The following is a 19,507-nucleotide window of genomic DNA, read 5'->3' as shown; positions in this document are numbered from 1 at the left end:
TAAGCACTAGCTCAGGGGTAGGCAACCTCGGCTCCTTGATGACTCGTGGACTTCAACTCCCAGAATTCCTGAGCCAGCATAGCTGGCTCAGGAATTCTGGGAGTTGAAGTCCACGAGTCATCAACGAGCCGAGGTTGCCTACCCCTGCAGTAGCTTAATGCAAAGTACATTACGGCAGGGGTCCCCAACCCTCCGGTCTGTGGATCGATACCGGGCCGCGGCATGCCAGCAACTGGTCCGCACAAACAAGCAAAGCCCCATCGGTGGGATGCAGGCAGCACGCAAAACCATGGCACCCTCCGGTCCGTGGAAAAACCTCCCTCCACGGAACCGGTCCCTGGTGCCCCAAAGGTTGGGGGCCTCTGCATTACAGGTAGTCCTCAACATATGACTACAATTGAGAGGTCCTTGGTGCTCTCAAGAAGAAACTTTGGCAGCTGCGTGCCTCTGCACTTCAACTTGCCTTTAGATTAAGGGTGGGGAGGGAGGAGGTGTTCATTTCGAGTGGGCTAGATGGAGAAATGAAACTTCTGCGATTCAGCTGAAGACCAGAAGAGAGCCTGAAACCTTTTCAAGGACACCAGAACAGGTGTGGGTTTGAAGCAGACGGTTCCCGTGACAAAGTGAACTTGTTTATATGGACTCTGTAAGACGTTGTGGGGGGGGATTGGCTGGGAAAATTATTGTTTAAGTCTATCAATTGGGGTCGAAGCCTCAGAGTGTGAGTTTTGCTTTGACATACCCATGCAGCGTATTCAATAAACAGGACGGTTTTCGGAGACGGAATGAACCTGGAGTTTGATTTGGATTCTCAAGCTAGATGTCATCACCAACACCCCCCATCATTGTCTTAAATCGCCCTGTGTTTCAGAGATTACCTCTTCAAGTGCATAGACAGTGCTCTGGTGGTGACTCAACGCATCAACGGGGAGCAACATGTTGCGGTGCCACTGAGGAACACAAGCGGCGAAGCTATCATGATGCTGGACCTCAATCTCGGACCCAGGCAGCAGCTGTCGCCTTGCGCCCACAAGGACTTGCAGACAATGCTGAAGATGGTGCAAGCCGCCACTCACGAGATCCTGAAAGAGGATGCCGGAGACCTGGAACCATATTACGTCTTGGGTAAGGGGCCCGTTGGGTGGAGAATAACCCCACCAATATTGGTGGTCCTGGAGATCCGAAACATTGCTTTCCGAAGTGGTGGGTGCTCTGTCACGGCAGGTTTTTAAAAAGAGACCAGATAGCCAGAAATGGTGTAGTGCAGGGGTAGGCAACCTCGGCTCTTTTATGATTCATGGACTTCAACTCCCAGAATTCCTGAGTCAGCTGACTTAGGAATTCTGGGAGTTGAATTCCATGAGTCATAAAAGAGCCGAGGTTGCCTACCCCTGGTCTAGCGTCTCCTGCTTCAGCAGGGGGTTGGACTAGAAGACCTCCAAGGTCCCTTCCAGCTGGGGTATTCTGACACAGGTAGTCCTTGACTTACAATAGTTCAAAATTACAGTGGCACCGAAAGAAGTGACAAATGACTGTTTTTCACACTTAAAATGGTTGCGGCGTCCCCACGGTCACGTCATCAAAATTCAGACGCTTGGCAGCTGACTCGTATTTATGATGGTCGCAATGCCCCGGGTGTCAACGCCGCTAACCTTGGCTGTTCCTGCTCTGACAGCTGATGAAAATGCAGCCATTCTGTCTTCTCCTTTAACATGCTTTTCTTTACTTTTAGAATTGAGGCGCAGCAGGTGTGTTTGTGTGTTGGGATCTAAGCTCAGTTAGCCATAATAAAAACGCTGCTGTGGGAACTCAAGGCCGAGCTGATAACTGTCCTGAAATGAAATGAACCTTTATTGTCAAAGTACAACTATGTATACACTGAGATTAGCTGAGCCTCCCTTTGTGCTCCCACCCCAACACACAGGGACAACAAACCCTCCATCTTACTATACCATGTGAACCAACTACACCACACACTGGCCTCCCAAGTCAATTCTGCATAAAATTCACAAAAGTTATTTCTCATTCAAAAGCCTAACAGCCTACGGATAAAAACTGTTTATCGGCTGGCTATACTCCTATATCTCCTACCCAATGGTAGGAGAGTAAAGAGATACCGTCCAGGATATCTGTCTGGTTCTGACAGATGAAACTTCAAAGAACTTCGAGGCATTGTTTACCTTAAAGAATCTTTATTGGAGTAGCATAGCATCGGCGCTAACATAATCAAAGCCAAAACCTGAATTCCCTTCTCCTGGGCACCTACTATCAAAGCACAATTCCCTCCTGCAATTAACTGTTATAAATCACATTCCCCAATTAGCTCGAAGGGCGGGCTTCCTCTCCAGCCCGCCAATTCTTTAATCAGCTCTGGGCTCAGTAACCTTGATTCTCACGCTATGTTTAGTGTTGTTATGTCTAGCTGGACTCTCATCCACATGCCCCCCCTTCCCAGCATCATCCAACTCTAAAAGCAAAAGGGAAAAGATGGCTACATTTCCATCTGTTGTCAGTGCAAAAACATCCCATGTTAGCGGCATTGACAATAACATTTCGGTGGGCGGAGGAGCGGAGGAGAAAGCCCAGGCTTGACACTATTTGGGGAATGTGTTTTATGACCGTTTATTGGGGGGTGGGAATTGCACTTTGTTACTTTGCATGTGGGGGAAGGGAATTTAGCTTTTGGGTTCAAGTATGTAGTGCCAATACTTTGTTTCCCGAATAAATGTTCTTTAAGGAAGAACTTTGCCTCAAAGTTGTTTCGATGGGTTTCATCTGTCGGGTACCACGACACCGGGATCCCCTTTTGCAACTTCCTGGCAAACAAAGTCGAGGGGGCAGCCCGTTTCACGTAATAACTGTGTTACTAACTTAACAGCTGCAATGCTTCACTTAACAACCGTGGCCAGAAAGGTGGTACAATGAGGCAATATCCACTTAACTGTTTTGTTTAACAGCAGAAAATTTGGGGTCAGTTGCGGTCGTAAGTCAAGGACTGCCTGTAATTTCCCAACAGAGTTGGAAGTACAACTCTGTACCAGTGGAAGTACAGAGTTCACAATTTCTTGGATTAAACGTGAAATCTTAGAATCGGGACATTGAATCCAGCATTGTTCAGTGCAGGGATAAAATGGAACGAGTCCAAATTAAAATATCTCGGACACATCGCTCTCTAATCTCCTCTGAAACCATGCAGTGAGGAAAATCCCACCCTTCTTCTGGATTGCGGCTTCCATGCGTTGAAGGAAAAGTCACCATCAGGGTTCAGTCCAAGCCAGGAATAAACAACATGGCGACTGCTTTAGGAAGAAGGTTGCAGTTTATTGAAGAGGAGAGCCAGACAGAAAGATGGCTCTGGAAGAAAAAGAGAGAGCACATGTAGGGAGTGGGTTTTTATACCGTCTGGGGCTTTTGTTTGGAGTTGTTTCCTGTTCCTGTTTGAGGCTTTGTATTTCCTGTGTCGTGTACTTTGACCTGAGTCTGAGGGTGTCCCTTTGGCATCTGTGGGTTAACCCTACTATGTCCTGTTTTAGAGTTTGGGTGGGGTATGTAGATTTTAGGTGTCTTTGTCTTCTTAATCTTCTAGCTGGGGGCCTCCAACCTTCCTGAATGGATTATCACATCTGCATTTCTACAGCGCTGGTTTCTGCTTGGGAGAGAGAGACTTGGGGCTATTAAGAAAAACTGGCTGTGCTTTTCTGCCTCTTTAAGATCCTTTCATGAAATATAATATTCTGGCCTTTTAATATTTCCTTCTCCGGAGCAGGGGAGGGGGGGTGACTTCCCACACTTGTTTGATCTGACCTTGTTACCAGGAAGTTGCTTTTTTTCTTTTTTTTTTTTCAAACTTTGAACCAGAATTGACTTTCTTGCAACCTGAATTCATTAGTCTAAGACAGTTCTCCAATCTGGAACGACAAAGAACATTTTGACATTCCGTGGCACATCCAGTCTGATATTGGAGGAGGGCTAGCAAATCTGTTTTGAAGGCTAACTGGGGGAATTCTGGGAGTTGAAGTCCTCCCCTCTTAAAGCATACAGCCTGGGGGATTCTGGGAGTGGAAGTCCACCCCTCTTAAATCAGGCTGGCTGGGGGATTCTGGGAGTGGAAGCCCATCCCTCTTAAAGCAGGCTGGCTGGGGAATTCTGGGAGTGGAAATCCACCCCCCTTAAAGCATGATGGCTGGGGGATTCTGGGAGTGGAAGTCCACCCCTCTTAAAGCATGCAGGCTGGGAGATTCTGGGAGTGGAAGTCCACACCCTTTAAAGTTGCTAAGGTCTTCATTTGAAGCCCCCGAAAAGCCTTCCTTAAAATCCCGCTTTACTCTTGCAGAGGCTGAATATGTTGGCGACTGGCGGCGTGGAGGGGTCCTCTTCTACCGCTTCATGCTGCAGGATCTACAGAACTGCATGTGGAATCTTGATCCCTGGACCTCCTTTGGCGATATCCGATCCTTGGAGAAACCTCCTGCCCTTGTCCATATCATCTTGAAATGTGTGGTGCTTATTTTGTACCCGCAGTGGGCCGGCACAAAGGAGGTGGAGAAGTGGAGCACCTGCATAGAGGTGAGACACACACACACACACACACAAACACAAACACACACAGCCAGGCTGGCTGGCTGGCTGGATGGATGGAGGAGTCAAGCGAGCTGTTAGCTTGGAGTCTCTACACATCCACAAAAGACATAACTTTGAACTTCCCCGAGATCCGTGGAGCCTTATTAGGCCGTTCCCAGGAGGAGGCAAGCAGTCTGCAGCAATTCTTGCAGTGCAGGTAGTCCTCAACTTACGGCCAAAGTTGGCTCCAAAATTTGTGTTGCTAAGCAAGACCATGGGGAAGGGAGTTTTCGGCCCATTGTAAGACCTTTCTTGCCACAGTTGTTAAGTGAATCACTGAAATTCTGAAGTCAGAAACATGGATGTTAAGCAGATCTGGCTTCCCCCATTGACTTTGCTGGGCAGAAGGTTGCAAAAAGGGGATCACGTGACCCCTCCAGGACACTGTGACTGTCATAAATACGAGCCAGTTGCCAAGCGTCCGGATTTTCATCACATGCTGTAAAGTTCGTAAGTGTGAAAAACGGTCGTCGTCACTTTTTTCAGTGCCGTTTGTAACTTCGAACGGTCATTAAATGAATGTTAAGTCGAGAACTAGCTGTATTCTTATTCCTAACATGTCTAGTTTTGTCTCGTCAATATTTTAAGATTTTCATCTTTTAGTGTTTTCTACTTTTGCTTTTTTTTATGATGTTGTCAGCTTGACAGCGAGATTTAGATTTAGATTTAGATTTTATTAGATTTATATAACGCCCTTTCCCGAAGGACTCAGGGCGGTTTACAGGGCATTTTAAAATCACATCAATATAAAATACAAAGTTAAAAGAGAATTAAAAGATTAAATTATCCCTGAAAATAAAACCCCAGTTAAAATTCTCAGCCTGGGCCAGAGAGCTTGAAGAGCCAGGTCTTCAGGTCCCGGCGGAATGAACGGAGGTCGGGGGCAGTCCTGAGCTCCACGGGCAGCTGGTTCCAGAGGGCAGGTGCACCCACTGAGAAGGCCCTACCCCTGGGTGTTATCCGCCGGCAATCTTTTACCGGCAGTACCCTGAGAAGACCCTCCCTCTGCGAGCGCACTGGACGAAGGGAACTTGATGCTGGGGGGCACATAAATTTAATGAAGAGAAGAGAAGAGAATAAGAAGAGAAAATGAATAGAATTAAAATAACAATAGAATAGAATTAAAATATGAACAGAACAGAATAGAATAGAAAATGAATAGAATAGAATAGAATTAAAATAATAGAATAGAAAATGAATAGAATTAAAATATGAACAGAATAGAATTAAACTTAGAATAGAATAGAATTAAACTATCAATAGAATAGAATAGAATAAAAATAATAGAATAGAATAGAATAGAAAATAGAATAGAATTAAAATAATAGAATATAAAATAGAATAGAATAGAGTAGAGTAGAATAGAATACAATAGAATAGAATAGAATAGAAAATAGAATAGAATTAAAATAAGAATAGAATAGAATATAAAATAGAATAGAATAGGATAGGATAGGATAGGATAGGATAGGATAGGATAGGATAGGATAGGATAGGATAACAGAGTTGGATGTGACCTTGGAGGTCTTCTAGTCCAGCCCCCTGCTCAGGCAGGAATCCCTTTACCATCTCTGACAAATAAACAGAGCCAAATCTCTAAGGGACACCAAGGCGTGCACCCCCCTCCGAAAGCAGAACTGCCCTCACCTGCCCTCTCTGTGCTCACCTCCCATTTCTGTAGCCCCCCCTCTCTCCAGTTGCAGAGGGCGGAACCTGCCCTGCAGCCCTTTCACCTCTGATCCTGATGACCTTTTCTTCTCCTTCGGCTTTCTGCAGAAACTCGATGGAGAATTCATTGAAAACATTTGCTACTTTGACCCCACGGCTTCCTACGTGGAGGTCCGGCCGGAGGTGCTGTACAGCTGCCTGAAAGGTAACAGTAAACCACCCGATGCGGGAGTCAGGTCTCTTCCCTTAAGGAGGTCCACCTGGTGGGACCAAGAAGTAGGGCCTTCTCCGTGGTGGCTCCCTCGTTATTTGAAGGACCGTCTTTTCCCAGTTATATCCACCTGACCCACCAGAGGAGGGAGGCAGGGGATGTTACAGGTCGCTCCTCTTTAAGGAGATCCACTTGGTGGGACTAGGAAGAAGGTCCTTCTCCATGGTGGTTCCTTCCCTGTGGGACATCATCCCTGTGGAGATAAGATTGGAAATAACATGTTATGGGTCCCCTCCCTCAAGGAGGTCCACCTGGTGGGACCCAGAAGAAGGACCTTCTCCGTTGGGACTTCCTCCCTGTGGGACATCATCCCTGCAGAGATAAGATTGGAAACAAGACGTTATGGGTCCCCTCCCTTAAGGAGGCCCATGTGATGGGGCCAAGAAGAAGGGCCTTCTCCGTGGTGGCTCCCTCGTTATTTGAAGGACCGTCTTTTCCCAGTTATATCCACCTGACCCACCAGAGGAGGGAGGTGGGGGATGTTACTGGTCTCTCCTCTTTAAGGAGGTCCACCTGGTGGGACCCAGAAGAAGGGCCTTCTCTGTGGTGGCTCCTTCCCTGTGGGACATCATCCCTGCAGAGATAAGATTGGAAATAAGATGTTACGGGTCTCTCCTCTTTAAGGAGGTCCACCTGGTGCAACCCAGAAGAAGGGCCTTCTCTGTGGTGGCTCCTTCCCTGTGGGACATCATCCATGCAGAGATAAGATTGGAAATAAGATGTTACGGGTCTCTCCTCTTTAATTAGGTCCACCTGGTGGGACCCAGAAGGGGGCCTTCTCCGTGGTGGCTCTTTCCCTGTGGGACATCATCCCTGCAGAAATAAGATTGGAAAGAAGACGTTATGGGTCCCCTCCCTTGAGGAGGTCCATCTGGTGGGACCCAGAAGGGCCCTCTCCATGGTGGCTCCCTCCTTGTGGAACACCAACCCTGCAGAGATAGAATTGGCCCCCACTTGGACCTTCTTCCAAAGGGCCCTGAGGACGGGGTTTTGCCAGCAGGCCTGGGGACCCCAGGGGAGCACGGAGCCCATCAAATGGTTTGTTTGATTGTTGTCACTAAGGGGGGGGGCATTGGCTTTTGCATTGGGGGTGTTATTTTTATAAGCTGCCTACAGTCACCATGAATCACTTGGGTGGCCATAGAAAACGTTCTTAATGGATAAATAAATAAAGAACAAATAAATTCAGGGTACACATTTACACCCAGGGCATGCTCCAAAGGCGGCAAAGCTCACAATGTCGCCTGCCCGCTGACTTTCAATTTATTTATTTAACAATTTATATATATAAGAGCCTTGGTGGAGCAGTGGGCTAATGCCTCCTTAAGTAACACCAGCTGCCTGCAATTAGTGCAGGTTCGCATCCCACCAGGCTCAAGGTTGACTCAGCCTTCCATCCTTCCGAGGTAGGTAAAATGAGGACCCAGATTGTTGGGGGCAATTAAGCTGACTTTGTAATAATGCCGCTTGGGGGTGTGTGAAAGCCCTAACAAGCAGGCATATACATAGAATGAAGGCTACTGCTAAGCTTGTAAGCCGCCCTGAGTCTTCGGAGAAGGGCGGGATATAAATGTAATAAAAATAAAATAAAAAATAAATAAAATTAATGAGGAACCGATGGGGTAGGATTCAGGTGTCCTTGAGGGACCTTCCAGGTACCTGTTAGTTCTTAGCAACCATCCACCATGTCTGTCAGCCTTTGAAATGGAGGAATGGGCCTGTTGTGATTCAGTGTCAGCCTGTGCTCCCAGCAGCTGAGTCTGAGGAACCTGAGGAGGAGGAGGAGGAGGGGTTTGGAGAGCCTTCAGTGTCGGAGGGAGGCTCTGATGCACTACAGCAGGGGTGTCAAACTCAATTTTATTGAGGGCCGCATCAGCATTGCGGGTGCCCTCAGGGAGCCGGGTGGGTGTGGCCTGGGTGGGCGTGGCCTACTGGGTGGGCGTGGCTAAAGTGTGTATGGCCTACTGGGTGGGCATGGCCAGCTCTACATCGTTGGCATCAAGGGTGCCTATGGGGGCCTGGGCAGGAGTGGGACAGATCTGAGGGTCTCTGGCAGGAGGAGGGTCTCTGGGCCAGGGCCAAGGCAGTGGGGGCCGTTCCCTCACTGTTTCCAGGATGGCTTCATGGGCCGCATGAAACCACTTCACAGGCCGCATCCGGCCCCCGGGCCTTGTGTTTGATATGTCTGCACTACAGGACTCTCAGCCTGGCCCCTTCAGTCGTGTTCCTCATGAGGCTCAGCTGTGTGAGTATGAGGTGTCGGACTCAGAGGAGTCACAGCTGAATCTGTTCAGAGATGCTAGAACAGGGGTGTCAAACTCAATTTCATTGAGGGCCGCATCAGCATTGCGGTTGCCCTCAGGGGGCTGGGTGGGTATGGCCAGGGTGGGTGTGGCCTACTGGGTGGGTGTGGCTAGAGTGCATATGGCCTACTGGGTGGGCATGGCCAGCTCTACATCGTTCGCATCAAGGGTGCCTATGGGGGCCTGGGCAGGAGTGGGACAGATCTGAGGGTCTCTGGGCCAGGGCCAAGGCAGTGGGGGCCATTCTCTCACTGTTTCCAGGATGGCTTCGCGGGCCACATGAAACCACTTCGCGGGCCAGATCCGGCCCCTGGGCCTTGTGTTTGACATGTCTGCGCTAGAAGCAGAAGGCAATCCAGCAGAGCAGAGCAGAGAAAATCAATGAGGCAACTCAGTGAGAGGAGGAGAAGGCAGTGAGAAGCTACGCCTTGGGACAGATAATAAAAGGGGAAGGTGTGGGCGGGGCTGGTTGCTGAAGGCAACCGTTCGGAGACATTCAAAGAGAATCGTGGTCTGTTCTTGCTAATCTGTTTGACTCTTGTTTGACTCTTGTTGGATGTTTTGAATCATGTATTTTTGGTTGACGAAAATATTCTGCTGCTTTTTGGTTTGAAAGACTTTGTTATTTGGAACTGTAAATAAATTTGGGTTGGATTTTTTTTCCAGCCTATTGACTGTTAAAAGGAAAAAGGGGTTGACCCTGACACACAAACAGGGCCGGTCGTAGGCTGGAACAGAACAGGGCCAATATACAGGTAGTCCTCAAATTATGATCACAGTCGGGATCAGAATTGCCACTGCTAAACACGCCGGTTGTAAAATGAGGCACGCAGGGAATTGTGCGGTGGTTAAGGGAATCTTGCTTGCCAGTCGCAAATGTTGATCACGTGATCGCTGGACGGCAACAGTCGTCGGTACACGCCGGTTGCCAGGCGCCCAGCTTTTGATCATGGGGCCGAGGGGATGCTACAACGGTCCTAAGCGTGAGGACCCAAGTCGTAAGTCGCTTTTTCCAGTGGCGCCATAACTTTGCTTGCGGAATTTTACTAGCCTATCAAAATAGAGAAAAATGAAAGAAAATACGGGGAAAATAAAAGAGGAGAAGGGGAGGAGGAAAAAGGGTAGGGGAAAGGTGAAAAGAAAAAGAGAAGCATGCTGTAAATTGGAATGTGAGAGAGAATAGGACAGGACAGGACAGGACAGAACAGAATATATGGAATGGAGTGGAATGGAGTGGAATAGAATAGAATAGAATAGAATAGAATAGAATAGAATAGAATAGAATAGAATAGAATAGAATAGAATTAAGAATAGAATAGAATAGAATAGAAATAAGAATAGAATAGAATAGAATAGAATAGAATAGAATAGAATAGAATAGAATAGAATAGAATAGAATAGAAAATATAGAATTAAGAATAGAATAGAATAGAATAGAAATAAGAATAGAATAGAATAGAATAGAATAGAAATAAGAATAGAATAGAATAGAAATAAGAATAGAATAGAAATAAGAATAGAATAGAAATAAGAATAGAATAGAATAGAAATAAGAATAGAATAGAATAGAAATAAGAATAGAATAGAATAGAATAGAATAGAATAGAATAGAATAGAAATAAGAATAGAATAGAATAGAATGGAAATAAGAATAGAATAGAATAGAATAGAAATAAGAATAGAGTAGAATAGAAATAAGAATAGAATAGAATAGAATAGAAATAAGAATAGAATAGAATAGAATAGAAATAAGAATAGAATAGAATAGAATAGAATAGAATAGAATAGAAATAAGAATAGAATAGAATAGAAATAAGAATAGAATAGAATAGAAGAATAGAATAGAAATAAGAATAGAATAGAATAGAATAGAATAGAATAGAATAGAATAGAATAGAACAGAATAGAATTAATATTAGAACAGAATAGAATAGAGCTGGTAGGGACCTTGGAGGTCTTCTAGTCCAGCCCCCTGCTATAATATTTCAGATAAGTGACTCTCCAGTGTCTTCTTGAAGCCCCCCACTAATCCGGGATGTCTCTCTGTGTTTCCGAAACCAACTAGGCGTACGTAGGAAAGCGGTCTGGAGGTTCGGCTCAGCTCCATTGGAGTACCTTTACAACTGGACGTGCGCCTGCTTGTCCCTGATCGAAATGTCCAAGAAACTCCAGCACCAAAACAGCATGGCCAGCTCAGCTTCGGGCCTCTTCACCCCCACCTTTTCTCAGTCCTTCCGGTCATCGCAAGTTTCGTCTCTCTGGTCCACCTCTTTTCTCTAACCGCTCAATCCGAGTTGCAGCTCCCCCCCCCCCCGTCCCCAAGTTCATTGCCTTTGTTTAGCATGCGGCGCCTGATTTCCCAGGTGGGAATTATAGTTCTCGACTTTAATTCAGAAATGTTTGGATAGGGAAAGAGAGAGAGAGAGAAGCAGAGAGGGGAAAGAAAGAGAAGCAAAGAGGAGAGAGAAGGAGAGAGAAGGAGAGAGGAGAGAAGGAGAGAGGGAGAGAGAGAAGCAGAGGAGAGAGAGAGAAGGAGAGTGGAGAGAGAGGAGAGAGGAGAGAGAGAGGAGAAAGTGAAAGAGAGAGAAGCAGAGGAGAGAGAGAGAAGGAGAGAGGAGAGAGGGGGGAGAGAGTGAGAAGGAGAGAGGAGAGAGAGAGAGGGGGGGGGGGAGAGAAGGAGAGAGTGAAAGAGAAGCAGAGAGGAGAGAGAGAGTGTGAGAGAGAAAGAAGCAGAGAGGAGAGAGAGAGAAGGAGAGAGGAGAGAGTGAAAGAGAGAAGCAGAGAGGAGAGAGAGAAGCAGAGAGGAGAGAGAGAGTGAAAGAGAAAGAAGCAGAGAGGAGAGAGAGGAGAGAGTGAAAGAGAGAGAAGCAGAGAGAGAAGCAGAGAGGAGAGATAGAAGGAGAGAGAGAGAGTGAGAGAGGGGAGAGAGAGAAGCAGAGAGGAGAGAGAGGGAGAGGGGAGAGAGTGAGAGAAGAAGAGAGAGGAGAGAGTGAGATAGAGAGAGAGGAGAGAGAGAGAATTTGCGGTACAAGGCAGGGAGGTGAAAAACCAGCTGGGGTCTCGTGAGCCACAAAGGTCAACGTCGAAAGATTTGCACCCCTGAGCAGCTTTTGAGAAATTATTCCGATTTGACGGGAGAAGGGAGGAAGGACCCTAACCCTCCCCAACCAAACGAGGACTTTTCCCACCGGCCGGGAGATGACAGCCCTGCCCCCGCTATCTTTGCCGGCCTGGTTTTTAATAAAAATTGGGGGAAATTAAAATCCTTCTCGCCCCCTTCTGACAAAGCACAATGCCTTATCTGGCAAAGCCGTTTTGTAATTGGAGATTACAAGCTGATTACAAGGTTCCCGTGATAAATACGTTGTGTGTGTTATTACCACTGGCGATCCTTTTGATTATCGGCTGCGTCGAGAGCCGGGGGGGGGTGTTTTAATATCGGGAAGACGGACGGGACAGAAACGATAATTCTGGAAATAAATTTTGCAATCTCTTTCTGATGCAGAGAAGACTTTCTCGGCCAGCGGGGAGCCGCTGTCGAGCAGCTCTAAACAAACGGCGGCTTTTAATGAAATGGAACAAGGTGATAATGTACAGGTGGTCCTCGACTTACGACCACAATTGAGCCCCAGATCTACGCTGCTAAGTGAGAAATTGGTTAAGTTAGCTTGGGCCCCGTTTTACCAATGTCCTTCACCACGGTGGTTAAGCGAATCAGTGCGGTTGTTAAATGAGTAACACGGTTGTTAAGTGAATCCGACTTCCCCCTTGACTTGGCTTCTCAGAAGGGGGGGGAGGTCACCTGACCTTGGGATGCTGCGACCGTCATAAGTGTGAGTCGGTGGTCAAGCATCCAAATTTCGATCACGACGGAGAAGGGGATGCAGCCACGGTCCCAAGGGCGAAAAATGGTCGAAAGTCACTTTGTTTCAGAGCCATTGTGACTTTGAACGGTCACTAAATAATAATAATAATAATAATAATAATAATAATAATAATAATAATAATAATAATAATAATAATAATAATAATAATAATAATAATAATTTTATTTATATACCGCCCTTCTCCCGAAGGACTCAGGGCGGTGAACAGGGCAAATGTATAAAAATACAAAAATACAAAAGTTAAAAGGAATTAAACATAATGCCCAAGGTAAAAACAGTAAATACAAATATTGAGAACAATGAACTGTTGTAAGTGGAGGAGTAGCTGTATACTCCCAAAGTCAACGTTTGGGGCAAGATTAGAGGCAGAGAACTTCAGACGGGACCGCAACTGTGATGCCTGCACCCCTAAGCATTCAGAAGAAGCCACGACGGTCCGACCTCAGTTGTCTGTGCGGTGACCACCCGTGCCTCAATCATGGTCAGGATGCTGGATAAGACGCCAACTGAAGCTTCAGCTCCGGGCGTCCCTGGCTGAGGAATCTTCTAGCAACCAAGAGGCCTACACCTCGATAAATAAGTTAAAGACTTCAGGAGAGAAAGCTTGCCACCAGAAGTCGTGGGCGCTCCCTCACTGGAGACTTTTAAGAAGGGACACGGACAGCCACCTGTCTGGAATGGCATGGGGTTGCCTGCCTGAGGAGCGGGTTGGACTAGAAGACCTCTAAGGTCCCTTCCAGACCAATGGTTGTAGAGGCAGGGAGGAAGGAAAGGAGGGAGGGAGGAGAAGGAAGGAAGGAAGGGGAAGGAAAGAAGGGAGGGAGGGAGGGGAAGGAAAGAAAGGAAGGAGGGAGGGAAGGAATGAAGGGGAGGGAAGGGAGGGAGGGGAAGGAAGGGAAGGAGGGAAGGAAAGAAGGAGGGAGGGAGGGATAGAAGAAAGGAAAATTAGAAGGAAGGAAGGAAGGAAGGAAGGAAGGAAGGAAGGAAGGAAGGAAGAGCAATGAATGGAAACTAATCAAGGAGAGAATCAATCCAGAACTAAGGGGGGGAAAAAAACCATCCTAACAGTGAGAACAATTAGCCAGTGGAACTCCTTGCCTCCAGACGTTGTGGGTGCTTCATCACGGGAGGTTTTTAAGAAGAGGCTGGTCTGAAATGGCATAAGGTCTCCTGCTTGTAAATTCTGAGACATGGGAACTTAGGACCAAAGTGAGCGGATGGGGTGGGTGGGGGGAGGGGGGTGGAATAGACTGAGTAGGGGGTTGCACCACTCAACTTGCTGCAATTCTGGAGGGCAGTTTGCCTCACTGGAGGAGCGTGGAGGTGTTCTCTGACTAAGCAGGAGCACTTGGGAGAAGGACTCACAGCAAGTGGTTCTCAACCTTCGCCACTTGCAGGTGGGTAGACGTCATCTCCCAGAATTCCCCAGCCAGTCATGCTTTAAGACTTCCACTCCCAGAATCCCCCAGCTAGCCTGCTTTAAGAGGGGCGGACTTCAGCTCCCAGAATCCCCCAGCCAGCTTGCTTTAAGGGGTGGACTTCCACTCCCAGAATTCCCCAGCCTTCCTGCTTTAAGAGGGGTGGACTTCCAGAATCCCCCAGCCAGCGTGCTTTAAGAGGGGAGGACTTCCACTCCCAGAATCCCCCAGCTAGCCTGCTTTAAGAGGGGCAGATTTCAGCTCCCAGAATTCCCCAGCCAGCCATGCTTTAAGACAGTTGGACTTCCACTCCCAGAATTCCCCAGCCAGCATGCTTTAAGATGGCTGGACCCCAGCCAGCCTGCTTTAAGATGGCTGGACTTCAGTTCCCAGAATTCCCCAGCCAGCGTGCTTTAAGATGGCTGGACTTCCACTCCCAGAATTCCCCAGCCAGCGTGCTTTAAGAAGGGAGGACTTCCACTCCCAGAATTCTCCAGCCAGTGTGCTTTAAGATGGCTGGACTTCCACTCCCAGAATTCCCCAGCCAGCGTGCTTTAAGAGGGGAGGACTTCCACTCCCAGAATTCTCCAGCCAGTGTGCTTTAAGATGGCTGGACTTCCACTCCCAGAATTCCCCAGCCAGCGTGCTTTAAGAGGGGAGGACTTCCACTCCCAGAATTCTCCAGCCAGTGTGCTTTAAGATGGCTGGACTTCCACTCCCAGAATCCCCCAGCCAGCCTGCTTTAAGATGGGTGGGGAATGCTGGGAGTTGAAGTCCACCCATCAGCCTCAGCTGATTCACCCAGGCATTGCAATGACATTGACCAGCCAACACACCACCGTCTCCGGGAAGAAGAGAAGCAGGTGCGTTCCCACCTTCACAGCCAGCACACCTGAGGACAAGCGGTGCCCAGAGACCATCAAGGGAGGAGCTCCCACACCTCCTGCCTCCCAAAGCATCAAGCGCAAAGAAGCCAGAGCTGCAGGTGCAACCTTCACAACACACAACATGAGGCCTACACACCAGGTGACCCATTGTCCGAAGGACCCCCAAGGCACCAGCAGCAGAAAAAGAGGATTCTTTTCATTTACTGCATGGAGTGTCCAATGTGTGGCTACCACTAGTTGCATCAACCGTGGAGTTGTGCTCGAGGCGGAGAGTATTGTCCACCAAGAAACATTTTAGTGAAAATGCAGGCAGTCCTCCACTTAGGACACCCATTGAGCCCAACTGTTGCTAAGCAAGACATTTGTTGAGTGGGCTTTGTCCCGTTTTATGACTGCTTTGTTAAGAAAGACTTGTGGATTCCCAATTCCCATAATTCCTCTGCCAGCTGGCAATACTGACCGAGGAATTCTGGGAGTTGAAGTCCACAAGTCTTAAACCTGCCAAGTTTGGAGAGCCCCGTTTTTGAAGGAAAACTTCCATCATACCGTGGGGGGGGGGGAAGTTTCAAGCAAAGTTTTCTGCCGTATTTTTTTAAAGAGACATTTTGATTTTAAAATATATTTTTTAAAAAAGAGCTGAATTTCCTCTTTACCATTCACCTTAATAGGAATATGTAGGTCATGTTGTTATGTTCATAGTATGTTAGGAGGAATATTTATAGGAATGTTAATAAAAATGAGAAAATAGGAGGAAGGATTTGGTATGTTTGCTGCCTTGAAATTACTTAGAAAGAAATAGTCGGGTAAAAAAAAAATCTAATAAAGGTGTTAAAAGGGAAATTTCGGTTTTAGAACTAAAAAAATTCTTTTTAAAATAGGTGTTTGGAAAGGGACAATTCCTTTTTGAAGATAGACAGACAGACGGATGGAGATATGGATGGATAATAGATAGATAGATAGATAGATAGATAGATAGATAGATAGATAGATAGATTAGATTAGATTAGATTGACAGGCAGATAGACAGATAATATATGTATCATCTATTGAATGACTTGAATGAACCTTTATTGTCAAAGTACAACCATATATACATTGAGATTGGCTGAGTCTCACTTCGTGCCCCCACCCCCAAATTACAGTGACACAAACCCTCCATCTTATTACTATATATAGAGAGATGAAATAGATAAAAGATAAATGATAGGTAGGTAGGTAGGTAGGTAGGTAGATAGATGATAGATCAAATGAGGGATGAATGGATGGATAGATACAGATATATAAAAATATCATTTCGTCTCAAAGTAAACCTTTCCAAAGGGACATTTCGAAATTAAATTTAAAAAAAACCCAGTTTCCTCGTTTGGCAGACCTTGCTTTCCAAAATTAAAAAAAACAATTTTAAATTAATTAAATTTAAAAAAATTCAAATTAGTTAAATTCAAATTAAAATCTCAGAACAGGACCCCTTTTTCTCTCTGTGTGTGTGTGTGTGTGTAAAAAAATTTTCTCTGTTTTACCTCCATCTTCGGACAGGGCGCGCTTGCTGGGCATGCGCAGAGCGCCTCCCTCCTCTTTCCCCCTCCCCGAGAAGGGGTGGAGCGAGCGAGCGAGCGAGAGATTCCCCCTCCGAGCGGGTGCAGAGCAAGAAGGGAGGCGGGGCGAGGGCGGGGACTTGGAGGGGGGCGTGGCCTGGAGACGCGGGGCGGGGCGGGGCGCAATCTCGGCCTCCCAAGATGGCGGCGCCCGGAAAACAGTAAGCCCGGCCTGGGCGTCGGCGACGGACGGGGGTCTCTGAGCATGGGCAGACGGCGGCCGCGGAGGGAGGGAGCTGCCGAGGCGGCGGGGAAGCCTCGTCGGGCCTACTCAGGCGCGAGGCCCGAGGTGGGGGGGGGAGGTCCCGAGAAGCCCCCCCCAGGCCAGCATTCCGGGGGTCTCGAGGTGGGGGGGCGAGCTAGGCCTCCCCCTCAATCCTGGGACATCCCCCCCCAACGGGGCTTTTCGGTGGGGAGGGGTCGGTTCCCACAGTTGGGTGGGAATTCCCTCCCCCCCTCCTCAATTTGGAGGTTTGCTTTGGTTCTGTGGGGAGATGAAAAATTGGAAATATTTGCAAAAAGAACTCTTAAAGCAGGGGTCTTCAAACTTGGCCCTTTTATGACTTGTGGACTTCAACTCCCAGAATTCCTCAGCCAGCCAAGCTGGCTGAGGAATTCTGGGAGTTGAAGTCCACAAGTCATAAAAGGGCCAAGTTTGAAGACCCCTGTCTTAAAGGTTCAATTGCACAGAATAATAATAATAATAATAATAATAATAATAATAATAATAATAATAATAATAATAATAATAATAATAATAATAATAATAATAATAATAATTTAATTTCTATACCGCCCTTCTCCCGAAGGACTCAGGGACCGGTGTACGGGGCAATAAATACAATAAAAATACAGTATACAAAAGTTAAGATAAAATTAAATGTTAAAGCCCAATTACAATAAAAATTAATTAAACTTAATATTATAATGAATTAGAATTGCATAATTAACCTTATAATTAAATTCTACAGGAGTCCGAGAGACCGGTTTCTGAACTTGGGCTTGGCCCCCCGTGTCCTCCGCATCTTGGCCGGGCGGTTTTAAAATCGGATTAAAAAAAAGAAAGAAAGAAAAAGAAACATATGGAAAAAACATAGTCCATAAAAATATCCTGTTAATAATTCCTGTTTTCGCCGCAGCAACACTAAAGTTTTCCCTGGATGCTGATCCCACCCGCTGCTCTTTTCCTATTATTATTAACATTATTATTTCCTATTATTATTAACATTATTATTATGGTTATGCTTATTTTAAAAAAATAAGTTTTGGCTGGGTTGAGGTTTTCAAGAAGTTCAAAATGAATTCTTTATATTCTTTACACACACACACACACACACACACACAAACAGGAGAGAGAAAGATTTGCCAGGATTGAAGCTTCCTCAACTGTTTTGTTCAATAATAATAATAATATAATCTCAACAATAATAATATAAAATAATCAACAATTATAAAAAAATAACTAATCCCCATTGCCCTGACGGATTCCCCCTTTGCTTTGCTTTTCTGTTTTAAAAAATTAGTAATATTCACCTCGGTGGACACCTCCCAAGTTGTTTTCCTGAAAAGAAATAATTGTGATGCGCCCCAACTGTCTTATTCAGTAATAAGTAAGAATAGCAATGCCAACAGCACCCAGACTTACATACCGCTCTTTACAGCCCCCTCTGAGCGGTTTACAGAGTCAGCCTGTTTGCCCCCCAACAGTCTGGGTCCTCATTGTACCGACCTCGGAAGGACGGAAGGCTGAGTCAACCTTGAGCTGGTCAGGATCGAACTTCCTGGCTGTGGGCAGAGTCAGCCTGCAATATGGCGCTGTGCCACTAGGCCTTCTTTCCTTCCTTCCTTCCTTCCTTTCCTTCCTTCCTTCCTTCCTTCCTTTCCTTCCTTCCTTCCTTCCTTCCTTCCTTCCTTCCTTTCCTTCCTTCCTTCCTTCCTTTCCTTCCTTCCTTCCTTCCTTCCTTCCTTCCTTCCTTCCTTCCTTCCTTCCTTCCTTCCTTCCTTCCTTCCTACCTACCTTAGCAACAGCACTTAGACTTATATACCACTTCACGGTGCTTTACAGCCCCCTCTAAGCAGTTTACAGAGTCAGCCTGTTTGCCCCCCAACAATCTGGGTCCTCATTTTACTGACCTGGGATGGGCAGAAGGCTGAGTCAGCCGGTCAGGATCAAACCCCTGGCAGTGGGCAGAGTTTAGCCTGCAATATTGCATTCTAAGCACTGCTCCACCACGGCTTTCTTTCTTTCTTTCTTTCTTTCTTTCTTTCTTTCTTTCTTTCTTTCTTTCTTTCTTTCTTTCTTTCTTTCTTTCTTTCTTTCTTTCTTTCTTTCTTTCTTTCCTTCCTTCCTTCCTTCCTTTCCTTCCTTCCTTCCTTCCTTCCTTCCTTCCTTCCTTCCTTCCTTCCTTCCTTCCTACCTACCTTAGCAACAGCACTTAGACTTATATACCACTTCACGGTGCTTTACAGCCCCCTCTAAGCAGTTTACAGAGTCAGCCTGTTTGCCCCCCAACAATCTGGGTCCTCATTTTACTGACCTGGGATGGGCAGAAGGCTGAGTCAGCCGGTCAGGATCAAACCCCTGGCAGTGGGCAGAGTTTAGCCTGCAATATTGCATTCTAAGCACTGCTCCACCACGGCTTTCTTTCTTTCTTTCTTTCTTTCTTTCTTTCTTTCTTTCTTTCTTTCTTTCTTTCTTTCTTTCTTTCTTTCTTTCTTTCTTTCTTTCTTTCCTTCCTTCCTTCCTTCCTTCCTTCCTTCCTTCCTTCCTTCCTTCCTTCCTTCGAAACAGCACTTAGACTTACATACCAGTTCACAGTGCTTTACAGCCTTTCTAAGCGTTTTACAGAGTCAGCCTA

General features: G+C 46.5%; 2 protein-coding genes across 2 annotated transcripts in view; both read left to right on the top strand.

The window, feature by feature from the left end:
- EFCAB5 (EF-hand calcium binding domain 5) overlaps positions 1–11,142 on the top strand; it is a gene marked incomplete at its 3' end in the record, with an annotated part of 59,376 nt that extends 48,234 nt beyond the window's left edge. The window contains exons 18-21 of the mRNA XM_081313344.1: positions 872–1,125; positions 4,334–4,566; positions 6,397–6,493; positions 10,928–11,142. Of these exons, the coding sequence (XP_081169470.1) occupies positions 872–1,125; positions 4,334–4,566; positions 6,397–6,493; positions 10,928–11,142 (799 nt within the window). The remainder of the gene's footprint in view (positions 1–871; positions 1,126–4,333; positions 4,567–6,396; positions 6,494–10,927) is intronic.
- Positions 11,143–16,765: 5,623 nt separating this feature from the next.
- The window catches only part of NSRP1 (nuclear speckle splicing regulatory protein 1), a 37,323-nt gene continuing 34,581 nt past the window's right edge, over positions 16,766–19,507 (top strand). The window contains exon 1 of the mRNA XM_081338155.1: positions 16,766–16,810. Coding sequence (XP_081194281.1) covers positions 16,791–16,810 — 20 coding nt within the window. The 5' untranslated portion in view covers positions 16,766–16,790. The remainder of the gene's footprint in view (positions 16,811–19,507) is intronic.

The sequence above is a fragment of the Vipera berus genome (assembly GCF_964194415.1).
Source record: "Vipera berus genome assembly, chromosome: 1".
In the NCBI taxonomy this organism is placed as follows: Eukaryota; Metazoa; Chordata; class Lepidosauria; order Squamata; family Viperidae; genus Vipera; species Vipera berus.
This window is presented reverse-complemented; position numbering and strand designations above follow the sequence as displayed.